The sequence below is a fragment of the Elephas maximus genome, chromosome 5 (assembly GCF_024166365.1).
Source record: "Elephas maximus indicus isolate mEleMax1 chromosome 5, mEleMax1 primary haplotype, whole genome shotgun sequence".
NCBI classification, from domain to species: Eukaryota; Metazoa; Chordata; class Mammalia; order Proboscidea; family Elephantidae; genus Elephas; species Elephas maximus.
In genome coordinates, this window is record NC_064823.1 from 121,397,718 (window position 1) to 121,411,703 (window position 13,986).

Consider the following 13,986-nt stretch of genomic DNA (forward strand, 5'->3'; position numbering starts at 1 on the left):
TACTTAATTCCAGCCTCTAAAGGTGCTATGTAAAATAAAGCAGTTTTAATTCATTCAGACTATCAACATTGTGAATTGCAGCCAGAGCCACAGTTGCTGGGTCCAGATACGGCCGAGCAGTCTCTCTGTGTATGTCGGTCAGACTCCTCAGTGGGGAGAGCAAGTCTATTGAGTGGTCTGGCCTTTGTCTGACTATTGATAACCAAGAAGATTTTACATCTTCTTAGAATGTCGGTTTTCCCAAGTATGTTATATCTTGTTGGTGAACTCACACCGATCAGGTGAGTAGGAATGATGGCAGTTTAAAGCGGCAGTTGCGTTTTGAGGCTGGTGACTTCACAGACAGTTGGGTCTAGCTCCCCTTAATCTCACTCCTTTGATCTTTCTATAAAACAAATTATGGAAGTTACATGCTGCTTTTTGTAAAGCAAAATTAGGTGCTTCACAAATGCTTGGTAATTTTTTTTTCCTAATGAGAAAAACTAAGGAGTTGCAGTGCATTAAGTCTATACTGTAACGGGTATAGGTGAGCACTACTTACCCTATTGTATTTTTTCATTCCATTTGAGAACCACTCTGGCTAAAAGGGAAAGCACTTGGTTAGAGGTGACAATATATCACTGACGATCCAGCTCAAAAGGAACCCTGGTGGCGCAGTGGTTAAAGTGCTCAGCTGCTAACCAAAAAGTCTGGTTTCGAACGCACCAGCCGTTCTGTGAAAGATGGGGCAGGCTGCTTCTGTAAAGATTAATTACAGCCTTGGAAATCCTAGGGGAAGTTCTCTGTTCTATAGGATTGCTATGAGTCTGAATTGACTCAACAGCACTGGGTTTGGTTTGATCCAGTTCAAAGAAGGGTTTTAAATCTTTGCTATGGGGTCTCACAAGAGAAAGTTGCACTTTTTAAAAATAATTCCTTTTATCATAAGTAATTATTGGTATTACAGAAGAGAGCTAGAGAAGAATGATGAAAAACAGCTTATCAAACTTCATAAAGCAATGCATCAGGTAATCCTCACAGCTTATCTAAGTGAAGCCTTCATCTTCTGATCCAACAGCTGAATTCACATGTCAACACCTAAGGGAAAATTCATTTGAACCACACAGCAGAGACATCGATTGTAATCACCTTGGTTTCCACCAGTTTCTGAAATTGTCTTCGTTCACAGCTTCTCTAAGTTACCAGTGTATGGAACTGGAGTGAATTTCTTAACAGTCTTTCTATCATGCAGATCAGTTTAGCTAAGAACTTCTCTTGTGGCCTTTCTTTAATGGTATGTGTTGTAAGTTCTTTGCTTTCCAAAATTTTCTTCTCTTTCGCTTATGGAAAATGGTGATGGATAAAAGTAGGGCCAGGGTAGAGAAGAAGCAACAACCAAAGAATATCAGTGGTTTCTTCTGCACAAGAAGTAAGCAGATAATGCACTCTGTGTTTCTTTGCATCTGACTGCATCTAGGACTGCTGTTTTCAGAAGGGAAGCCACCGCTGCTGATCAGTTTGTTGTAAAACTGTATTGAGGATTTAGCTTTGAAATCAGGTGTGAAGAATCCAAATCTGGGTTTAGATTTTTCTTCAGTCAGTTTGAATGCATAATAGCCTTTGATTTTGACTTTATCAATCAGGTATGCTGAAAAATGCCAGAAATGAATATTATTAATCACAAGTGGAGTATAAAATGCCTTTGAATAAGAATTAAGTTTTCACTGAAACAAGCTAACTAAAGTCAAGCTCATATAAAAGGCAGCGATTCTCATTAAAAGGTTGACATTCTTTTATAATCTTTGTAAAGATGGTGAAAATATATGTAATAACTTTAAAAAGAAATTTGAAGTAAAACTTCGATTTATAAATAATCCAAAAACACTTGGGGAAAAAAATTTAAGCAGAAACATGAAGGTAAAATATACTTGTCATTTTTGTTCAAAGGGTCACAAGTAGAAAATTTTTGCTTATTTGGCCTGATTCTGAATCTCAAACATGCCCTATGTGCTGCCCAGCAACCACACTTCATTTCTCTTAGTCCATTCATTCGTTCATTCTCCTAGTCAACTGTTTTATCCCTTCCTCATTCCTCAAACTTAGAGCAGCACCTCCTCTGTCATCCTAGCTTTGAAGTGATGAACTGCTTCCTAAAAAAAACCTCACTGAAAAACTGAGCACTCAGAAAAGTGCTTCCATCCCCCACAATCACCTACTGGCATCTGTACTCATATTCTGCCTTCCCTCCTTACTATGGGTGACCTGTCTGTGCTCCTAGGGGAGGCTGACTCCTCAACTTACTAAGTTAATTCTCCCTTGCTTACTCAAGGATATTGCTTCATCAGTTCTCCCTGCTCTTTTCTCATGTATTAATTTAGGCTCACTACTGGATCATTTCCATATAAGCATGCAGTAGCTTCTATCTTAAAAAAAAAAAAAAAAAACCTCCTTTACTGCACACCCACCTCTAGCTACCTTTTAAAGCACTGGCTCCTGTTCAGCCTTTTTACTGGTTTCGCCTCATCTCCCTCACCTCTGAGTATTGAAGTATCCCAAGGGTCAGCCCTATTCTCCATGCTTACTCCCTTAGTGATATTCACCCTTATTGTTTTAAATACCATTCGTTTGCTCTTAATTCCCATATTTGTATCTCAGCCCAGATCTCTCCTCTGAGACTCATATCAATTAGCCTGCTCGATATCTCTAATTGGATGTCTAATAGATCTTTCAAACTCAACCTGTGCAACACCAAATCCTTATCTCCATTCCTCATCCCCAAAACCTATTCCTACCACAGTTGCCTTTAACCTGTAAATGGCCATTCTTTCCTTAGGTGCTCTAGCCAAAACTTTGGAATCATTCTTTGCTTTTCTCTCTCATACCCCATATCCAATCCTGTTGGCTCAACCTTCAAAATACATCCAGTATCTAGCCACTTCTCACCATCTGCACTCTTTTTTAAAAAATTTTTATTTATTGTGCTTTAAGTGAAAGTTTACAAATCAAGTCTCATACAAAAAGTTATACACACCTTGCTATGTATTCCTAGCTGCTCCCCTTTAATAAAATAGCACATTCCTCCTCTTGTCCTTGTATTCCCTGTGTCCATTCAACCAGCTCCGGTCCCCCTCTTCCTTCTCATCTTGCCTCCAGACAGGAGTTGCCCATATAGTCACATGTGTGTACTTGAGCCTAGAGGCTTGCTCCTCACCAGTATCATTATCTATCTTACAGTCCAGTCCAATCCCCGCCTGAAGAGTTGGGTTTGGGAATGGTTCCAGTCTTGGGCTAACAAAGGTCCGGGGATCATGACCTCCAGGGTCCCTCTTTTTATGAGAATTTGAGATCTGTATCCCACTGTTCTGCTCCATGGGTTGCTATGAGGCGGAATCGACTCGACGGCACTGGGTTTTGGGTTCTGCTCCATCAGGGATTCTCCATTGTGTTTCCTGTCAGGGCAGTGATCTCACCATCTCCACTCTTACTACTCTGATCCAAACCACCATTGTGTCTTGTCTAGACTATTGCAAGTTTCTTTTCTTGCTTCTGTATTCTTGCTTTGTACCCACAAAAGAGCAGCCAGAGTGATTCTTTTAAAACATAAGTTAGACCATTCATCCTTCTATTTAAAACTTTCCAGCGTCTTCCTATCTCAGAATACGAGCCACAGTTCTTATAGTGGCTTACTAAGCCCTACGCAATCTCCCCCTTCCTTTACCTCTTTGACCTTATCTTCTATTCCTTTCCTCCTTGCTCATTCTTCCCCAGCAGCTCTGACCTCCTCCCTGATCTTCAAACAGGCCAACCATGTTCCCATGTTAGGGTTTTTGGATATGCTATTCCCTCACGTTGAAAACTCTTCTCCCATGTAACTGCATGGTTTGCTGCCTCACTCCTGCAGATCAGTGAAGCCTTACCTGACCACCCTGTTTATAATTGCATTGTTACTTCCATCCGCCTCTGGATTCTCCTGCTCTCTTCCCTGCTTTGTATTTCTCCATAGAACTTTTCACTATCTGACATACTGTATATCTTATCTATTTGTACCTATTACTGTCCTCATGATGGCTATATTTATCCCACAAAAATACAGCCTTCACAAGGATAGTAATCTTGTTCAGTGGTAATGTAATGCCCAGAACAATTTTTGCCCATGTTAGGTGCTCAATATTGTTAAAATAAATGAACAAATTTCTAGGGTCTTGTATGCTGCTTCAACAAATCCATCATGGACACTTAAAAACAAGATTAAAGAAAAAAAAATGATAATAGCCCAAACTGAGAAGGGTATGTGAGATAAGTGCTGTCATACACGGCTGTTTATAACATTTGAGCCAGTAATTCCTCACTGGGTAAGCTATCCTAATAAGATAATCAGAAATGAAGGCAAAGATTTATATATGAAGATAGCTACTGTAGTATTCTTTTTCATAGCAAAAAATTAGAAACAACCTAAATATCAAACATTAGAGGAGTGGACAGGTATATGAACTATGTCCATATGATGGGACATTAAGCACCCATTACAGTGTTTACAAGGAATGTTTAGTTATATGAAACACTATAATGTGATATTAATTTTTAAAAAAAGTTGGCTAAAGACTGTATATTATAGTATGAGCTCAAATGTATTAAAAATGTGTAGCAACCACAATGGAAGTAACCCAAATATCAACAGTGCTCATTTCGGGAAATAAGATATCAGGTGATTTCTTATGCTTTTTAAATACTTTTCTATACTTGCCAAATTTCCCATAATGAACTTGTTACTTTTATGTTCGAAGAAAACAATTTTGAAAATCCATTAAAAACTTCGTTTTTAGGACAAAATCCAATGGACAGAATTTGGGGTACAACAAATCTTATCCTGTCACTCAGAAACCTCCCCTAGTTCTTTTGTCCATTTTCCTTGGGAGTCTTACACTTTACAGTATCTGAAATGGCCCCCAAGCCTTACCTTTCAAAGCCTCCTGAATATATTTCTCTAAGTAGTATATTCGGAGCTCATCATTTTCCAGAGAGTGGTCGTCAATGCCATTGGCCGTGATGTAGACATCCAGGTCTCCATAGTTCTTCTGGATCCACCTCAGCACCTTTCGCTCTCCCCAGGGCATCACAGCCAGACGCGTGGGGGAGCTCAGGCAGGTGATGTCCTGCAGAAACTGGACGTCCCGGTCAGAGTCGTAACGGCTGCCGTTCTGGCGCTCGTGCATCACAAACCTGGTGGTGAAGTGGTTCAGGGCATAGAAGTCAGCTGTGCCCTTGACCAGCCTCCTCTCCTCGTCGCTGAAGTGAGGCAGCGTGGAGCTGGAGAGCCCTTGCCTGTTCTTGGAGGCAATGTACTCCCTCATGGCCAACGGATAGTCCCCGGTCTTGAAGACTGGCTCTGCAAACCAGGCGATTTCAAACTGGAGGAACCGCTCGGCCGCCTTCCGGTGTGAATCGGCGAATGGGTTGGCGGGTTCCGCCCAGTCCGAGTGCAGAGACAGCGAAATCGCCCCGCGCTGGGAAGGCCTGTATTGACGGTCATAGAGGTGCCAGACCAGGGCATGGGCAATCAGCAGGTTGTGGGCTGCCCTGTAAGTGTCCTTACTAGTGCGATTGTAGATGTCACTCAAGCGGTTAGGCTCGTTAATGGTGATCCAGAGCTTCACCAAGTCCCCCAGCTCGTGGAAGCACAGCCCTGCGTAGTCCTGGAAAGCCTTGGCTGTGGATGGGTTCAGCCAGCCTCCGCTGTGCAGGAGAGGCCTGGGGAGGCCCAGGCGGGCATGGGTCGGATAGTACAAGGTGACCATTGGAGAGATGTTGAGCTTCAGCCCCTCACTAACCACACACCTGTAGTACCTCAGAGCTTGCCGGTTAACCATAGACAGGTTGCCAGTGGGAAGGATTGAGGGCCAGTCCAGAGCAAACCTGTAGTGGGTGACTTTCATTCTTGCTAACATCTCAAGTTGTTTTTTGATGCTGACAAAATCTGTGCATTGAGCTGGCCGAGTTTTCAGCATTACGCCTTCCACTCTGTGCAACAGCCTGTTGCCTGTCACATTCCACAGGTACAGGTGAGGGTCATTGAACTGGGGGGAGGACGCCACTGACTCCGGCTGTGAAAAACAAGCACGTTCAGGTAAAACATACCCTGGCTGACTAGGTCCTTAGGATACATAGTCTGAGAGTCTGATCTTATTTTGCCTCTCACTGCCAATAGAGAAAATAAACGATGCATACATCCTTCATAATGACCTGTGTATTCCGGCTATTTGCCTGGTAATGTCAGAGAAAAGGTCCTGATTGATTATTCTTTCTCCAGCCCTTGAAATTTCCCAGGGAGATCAGAAAACATGGGGAAGGAACCACACCCAGGAATTGGGTTGGAAGGCAAGTTGTTCCAGAAAACACTGAGAAGCTGTTTTCCAACTTATTTGTCCTAAACGCCAAGGTTATATAGTGAAGTCTCATATGATTCTGTTCAAATGCATCAGGAAGTTGGCTTGATATACTCAGTTAAAAGGAATCATGAAAGATGGACTTTCTAACCCAAAATACTCATTGCCATCCGTCGATGATGAGTTATAGTGACTCTATAGGACAGAGTAGAACAGTCCCATGGGGTTTCCAAGGAGCGGCTGGTGGATTCCAACTGCCAACTTTTTGGTTAGCAACTGAGCTTTAACCACTGTGCCACCAGGGCTCTGGACCTTCTAAACACTGCTATAAATTGAAGACAAAGTTAAAATTCCAGTTATAGAGGATTTCACTGAGGTCAGCAGTTAGGCTTAGAGGAAGCTGGTTCCAAAAAGAGGCCAGTGGTAGATGACCCCTTGCCATTTGCTGAGTGCAACTCCCTTCTAACTCCTCGAATTTGAAATGTCCAAGTGATATCACATTTAGGTCCATAATGCCCCTATCTCCCCACCATGTGCCTAGGAGAACGTAGCATTTATTCATCCAACTGGAGAATACTGAACACTTTATTTGGAAGGTACTTGGATTATGAGAGGAAAGGACAGGAAAATACCCCCAGAAACTCCCAATGTTGACTCATGGGTCTGATGGTGTCTCATTCCTTCCCCTTCTACCGAGGAGAGAGCCCTGGCCTGGCCAGAGAGCCCAAAGATCTAGACTCCTGTTCTAATTCTGCCCCTCTGAATCTCAGGCTTGGCAACTATATAGTGATGAAGCAGTTCCTCCCACCTCACAGGGGTGCTGTGAGGACTCAATGACTCTGGGAAGCCCTCTGTCACTATAACCAAAAACCCATTGGCATTCTGATTCATAGTGACCCTATAGGATAGAGTAGAACTGCCCCCATAGAGTTTCCAAGGAGCGGTCGGTGGAGTCCAACTGCTGACCTTTTGGTTAGCAGCCATAGCTCTTAACCCCTGTGCCACCAGGGCTCCCTGTAACTATTAAAAAAAAAAAAAAGCACTCTACAAAAAACATAAGGTAGTTGTGGCTTATGTTTCCCCTGCTGCAATAATTGCCTGCCAGGCCCTTAAGCAAAGGGATTAAGAAAAACTGTCCAAATTCAAGATAAATATGGGAAAGTAAAAGTCTGTACTTGTTTTAACGACTTCTTTTTCCTCCCACGACTAAATTTAAATGTACCAGGAAAAAAAGATAATTAACCTTTGGTAAATATTTTGCCTCTAATTGTTTTCTCGTGTGTCTTCTTTCATAGTCTAATTACAAAACCATATCACTGCCCCCTTGCCATCTGTCCACCAGTTATCTAGAACATTAAATGGAGAGAACATTGATCATGTGAGCACGCAGTTAAATCTGTATATAATTAATTATTTTGACTAAAATCCTTATAGCCTAGATGGCAGGTTTCAGTGTTTTGAAAGCTCAGAACATCATGGTATTGAAAGGGTGTTTACAAAATGCAATCTTGCCTCTTTTTGTCTTTTACTGCTTTAATAAAAATAAAAAAAAGCAAGACAAAAATCAAATGAAAATTTGTCTTACTTTTAAGAATCTCCAAAAAGCATTAGTCTTAGGATGTGATTACATAATCTGCTGAGAGAGCTGGTTAAAGATGATGCACCCCTATTCCCATCCTAACCCTAAGGTTTTTAGAATGCTGAAAGGTAACTCCTAGAGCTTGGTTCTAAATACTGTTGCCTACTAAAAGGATCCAGGGCTCCTTAGAGAAACATGGGTTTTTCCAAGTTAGGCAGGAAAAGAATGAGGTTATCCTGGGACATATTGTCTCAGAAAATAAGAAAATGCTTGAAAACTGAAAGGGAAATGTTAAAAAAAAAAAAAAATACAGGAACTGCTTGAAGGGGTCTGTTGGCCAAATTTGAGACAATTGGAGCATCAAAAGGAATAAGGAAATAATAATAATAAATTATAACACACTGAATTAAAAATAATCCAGAAATCCATGGTGACAGTCAAAACTTAAAAAGTGGAGGGGCAAGAAAAATTTTATTTGTAAAGAATACCAACCAATAATCTAATTATATTTTCTAATTAGAAATAATTAATTAGAAATTCATCATTCTGCTATCTACAAAATAATAAAACCATCTGGTAAGACAGTACACATACTGAGGAGGTCAGCACAACTTGACCAAGGCAAAGTCATAGAAGCTTCATAGACACATCCAAACTCCCTGAGGGACAGAATTACTGGGCTCAGGGCTGGAACCATGGTTTCGGGACATCTAGCTCAACTGGCATAACATAGTTTATAAGGAAAATGTTCTATACCTTACTTTATTGAGTAGCATCTGGAGTCTTAAAAGCTTGTGAGTGGCCATCTAATATACGTCTCACCCTGTCTAGAGCAAGGGAGAATGAAGAAAACCAAAGACACAAGGGAAAGATTAGTCCAATGGACTAATGGATCACGACTGCCACAGCCTCCACCAGACTGAGTCCAGCGCAACTAGACGGTGCCCGGCTATTGCCATCGAGTACTCTGACAGGGATCACGATAGAGGGCCCTGGACAGTGCTGGAGAAAAATGTAGAACAAAATTCAAACTCACAAAAGAAGACCAGACTTACTGGTCTGACAGACTGGAGAACCCGAGAGTATGGCCTCTGGGCATCCTTTTAACTCAGTACTGAAATCACTCCTGAGGTTCACCTTTCAGCCAAAGATTAGGCGGGCCCATAAAATAAATAATAATAAGTGTAGCTCAACTATGTATATGAGACTAAATGGGCACACCAGCTTAGGGTGAAGGACGAGAAGGCAGGAGGGGACAGGAAATCTGGACCAATGGAAATGGGGAACCCAAGGTGGAGAAGGGGCTAGTGTTGACACGTTGAGGGGTTGGCAACCAATGTCACAAAACGATATCTGTATTAATTGTTTAATGAGTGTCATGGATTATGTCCTTGGTTAGGCCATGACTCCCAGTAATCTATGGTTGTCCTACATTTTCTGATTGTAATTTTATGTTAGAGAGGATTAGGATGGGATTGTAACACCCTTACCAGGTCATATCCCTGATCTAATGTAAAGGGAGTTTCTCTGGGATTCAGCCTGTACCACCTTTTATCTCTCAAAAGATAAAAGGAAAGAGAAGCTAGCAGAGAGATGGGAAATTCATACCACCAAGAAAGCAGCACTGGGAGCAGAGCACATCCTTTGGACCTGAGGTTCCTGTGCAGAGATGCTCCCAGACCATGGGAAGACTGATGACAAGGACTTTCCTCCAGAGCTGACAGAGAGAGAAAGCCTTCTCCTGGAGCTGACTCCTGAATTTGGACTTCTAGCCTACTGGACTGTGAGAGAATAAATTTCTCTTTGTTAAAGTCATCCACTTGTGGTATTTCTGTTATAGCAGTACTAGATGGCTAAAGACAATAAGAAACTAATTTGCTCTGTAAACCTTCTTCTAAAGCACAATAAACCCACTGCCATCGAGTCGATTCTGACTCTAGCAACCTCATGGGGTTTCCAAGGTTGGAAATCTTTACCGAAGCAGACTGCCACATATTTCTCCCTTGGAGCCACTGGTGGTTTTGAACCGCTGACCTTTTGGATAGCAACCAAATGCTTAAACACTGTACCACGAGGGCTTCCTGAAGGGGGTAGGCTTGGTAATATTTCTAAATATTTTGTCAGTCTCCCTATAGAGGACCTGTTGTTTCTTGCCTATACAGCATCTAACCATACATCCTCTGCCAACAGCAGCCTGAGTTTTCTTGGCAAACCGCTCATCCTCTTAGTCCAAGTGGCTTGAGGGAAGCCGACTCTTCATTGGACTCTAGGGGTGGGCATAAAACTCAGACCTGGTTGATCACAGCACTCCTTTTCCTTGACCCAAGTGATCAGTGTTTGCTCCTCAGGAGTGGGGTCCCTAGAATGGGGCGAAACTCACAGTGCCAATCACTGGGGAACAGGTAGGAGCTCAGATGAAACACACCCTTTCAGGTTGGGTCATATACAGATGGGAGAGGGAACTCTTTTCTCTCTTGGGAGCTTTCTTTTCTGGGTCTGGAATTTTGAAGGCCATAAACCCACTTGATCAAGGTAGGGAGAAGATGGGCTGCCTCTACCATGTGGAGGAAGGGGTAGGAACTGGGCAAGTAGGTGGCTTTATAAAGAACACAAGCTGAAGACACTCCTTGTGTTTATGTTACTCTATCTGTCCCCCCCTTAATCATCCCTGAGCCATACGGACAAGGGCTGAGGTTTACAACCTGTAAACTTTGCCTACCCATAGTTTGGGCCCTTTTGTCCAGTCCCATCCTTTATATATCTACAGATTGCTGTCTTTCCATATATTTCTAGAATACAGGCAGTAGTGTGGTCTTGTGAGGTCTTACAGCAGAGTGGTCAGGAGACACGCAGATCTGGGCAATCTGGGCAAGCTAGTAACCTCCTAAAACCTCGGTTTTCTTGCCTATAAGATGGAGTTTTTAAGATTAGTTGAGAGAATGCACATACATACAGTAGTTAAATGTTTGGGACGTCATAAGGCTTAGAAACTAGTTGTTAATTATTATTCTGGAAAGAGCACTTTGAGTCTGGACGGTTAAGAGCTGCCTGTGGCAGTTCTGCCATTATTTGTGTTACAGTGGGCAGTCACTTAGGCCTCACTTATTCATTGATGGGTCTCACTTTCCTCACCTGTAGAATTTGGAATAGCAGGTCTCTACGGTCTAAAGTTGATCTCATTCATTCACTATGTGTTGAGCACCTGCCATATGCCCGACAGCTCTCTAGTAGGGCATACAGCAGGCAACAAGGCCTCAAACATCTCTGTCTTCCTGCATCTTGCATTCTAGGAGGGGAAGACTGGTGAGAAGTAAAAATGTGTAAAATACAGAGTGTGTTTGGCTACATAGAAAACAAAGCAGGGAAAGTGATAAGGATGGGATTATTATTTTGGGGGGTGGAGAAAAGCCTTTTGAGTAGACGACAATTGAGTGAACATATAAAGAAGGTGAGGAATGAGATGTACATGGAAGGCTGCCACTGGGATACATACCCAGGATAATGGGACCTTATAAGGTAAATTACCCAAATCTATTAAATAGAAAAAAAAAAAGAAAAGCTTAAATAAAGGTCTGCTAATCATTTGCTCTTTGCAAAACGAAATCTAAACTTTTTTTCTATAACTTTGACACTACTAGCAAATGCCTCACACACAAATGACTGTAAATTCCCTAGTCTGTCTGCTTCTTGAGGGCAGCCTCTTGATCTCTTAATTTCCATCACCAAACATGAATTCTGGCACACAAAAGGCTCTCATAACCAAAAACCAAACCAGTTGCCATTGAGTCGATTCTGACTCATGGCGGTTCCATGTGTTGCAGAGTAGAGCTGCGCTCCATAAAGTTTCCAATGGCTGTGATCTTTCAGAAGCAGATCGCTAGGCCTTTCTTCTGAGGTGCCTCTGGGTGTTCGAACAGCCACTCTTTTGGTTAGTAGTGGAGTGCATAACTGTGCCACCCAGGGACTCCTAAAAGGCTCTCAGTAAGGGTTGATACCCCTCTTCCTCTTTCCTCCCCTTCCTCCAACTTCCCTGCATAACCTCCAAATAATCGTGGTATTCGATAGTCTCTTAGGTGGCATTGAGAAAATGAAATTGAAAAAGCCTGTGCTGTTTATGTCAGCTTACAGTTAATTTGTAAGCAGCTACTTACCTTTAGAACAGATTCAGTGATACCCCAAGAGAAGTCACAGGGAAACTGACCCTGCACATCTGGGGTGGACTCTTTCAAAGTGAAACCATTTTCTTGTATGATCTGTTTGTAGTAATGTGCCGAAGACTTCGGTTTTCTTTCTTTTTGCTTACTATTAAAATCCACGTAAAATAATCCTCGGCGTGTGGTGTAAGCATCCTGCCATTCAAAGCCGTCCAGGAGAGACCAGGCAGTGTAACCAAACACTCGTATCCCATCAAACCTTATTGCTGCACAGAGAAAAGAAGGCAGAGGTGACCGTAGACCTAAACACTCCAGTCCAAGTTTAAGATTCACTGACAGCATGCCAGGGAACAGGATATTGAGAAACCAACCCTCTCCCTAATTTGCAAGCCCATTATGTCAAATGGAAAATTCATGTCTACACCTGAAGAGTGGCAGCTCTTTTCATCCCTATGGTACACCCTAACAAGTAAATGCTGCAGTTAGAAAAGAAAAAATATTCCTGAGACTTCGTGTGCAAATCTGTGTCAGGAGGCATGGTAGTTATCAAAACCCTTTGGGACCAATTTACATGTCTGCTTATGACCAAGAGTTTCTCATTTCAAGTTTGGGTTGGTTCCCATTTGTGGACAAACTATCCATTGTATGAAGCCACCCTTCAGGGACTAAAAAAAGTAGCTTTCAGACTTAATATAAGTGAATACAACTGTAAGGAGGAGCAAAACACAAAGGGAGGTAAAAGAAAAGCACTGGGTTGAAGGGCAGGAGGCCGGGGTCTTCCTCTGCTGTCCTGGGAGGGTGCTACTGGGCAAATTTCTTGGCCTCAGTTTTTTCACTTGGAGATAGAAATGGTTGGAAAAGGTGATCTCTAAGAACATTTCTAGCTTTAAAACTCTGATTTAATTACTTTTAGGAATTTGGTAAAAATGAAATATGAATGGCAGCAATAAAATAGCAAATACTCAAATCAACCATGATGCATTTTTCTTTTCTTAAAAACTTTCATAATTCTCACAGAAATGCCTCATTTCTGCATTTTGGGGATTTTCTGACAGTCTTTCCTAAGAGGTGAAAAATCCATGCCCAGAGATTCCAAGGAGATAAATACATCTCAACAGGACCTGGTTGTAGTCCCTTTGGTGTTGTATGGTCCTGAGGAGAGGTGGAATGGTAATGTCTGGTGAATGGACTCCCCCTCTGCCCAAGGGCATGCTTTTGGCCCAGGCCCTGTAGGCAATGTCCTCTGCTCTGGAGGTCCCCATGTGCATGTGCCCTGTGGCTGGGCATGGCTCTGTTCCAAGCTGCTCCTTCCTGCAGTTTGGGGCAGCAGGGCCTGGCTTTCCCCCAACACCTTCCCCAAAGATCCTTCCCTGCAGAAACTGGAATTTTTCTCTAGGCTTGAGACTTCTAAAAAGAGCTACAGAATCCCAGAGTGATCCAGAGGGAGATCATTTATATTTGAGTGATATGGAGCTTGTCCTCTGCTTCATTGTTTTAATTAGCTACCTGTAGATGTCACTACTTGAGTAATGGAAAAGGAATGAGAGGCTAAGCAGGGATCGAAAAAAAAAAAAAAAATATCCAGGAGCAATAGTAGTTACTCAGCTTTGCCATTCATGGCTCATTCATACTCTCATGAATGCAAAGGGTAAAAGGATCACAATTTCAAGTTTTCAGTATCTTATACTAAAGTACTACTGTTAAAAAGTTTTAAACATATCTCTTTTAGCATTCTATTCTTTTTAAAAGAATGAAACAGCATCCTCTTGACACTTAAGGGTATATCTGCAGTCTAAAATTATTTTGTTCTCAAACTTTTATTTAAGAAGGACACATGGGAGTAACATTAAAAAATTGTGTCAACATTGGGCAATACAAAGGCCCAACAACA

General features: G+C 42.1%; 1 protein-coding gene across 1 annotated transcript in view; it reads right to left on the minus strand.

Moving 5' to 3' along the window:
* Positions 1-1,042: 1,042 nt before the first annotated feature.
* Positions 1,043-13,986, minus strand: part of KLB (klotho beta) — a 38,703-nt gene continuing 25,759 nt past the window's right edge. Inside the window, exons 3-5 of the mRNA XM_049886340.1 lie at positions 12,093-12,361; positions 4,937-6,080; positions 1,043-1,627 (exon numbers count right to left, since the gene is read on the minus strand). Coding sequence (XP_049742297.1) covers positions 1,242-1,627; positions 4,937-6,080; positions 12,093-12,361 — 1,799 coding nt within the window. The 3' untranslated portion in view covers positions 1,043-1,241. The remainder of the gene's footprint in view (positions 1,628-4,936; positions 6,081-12,092; positions 12,362-13,986) is intronic.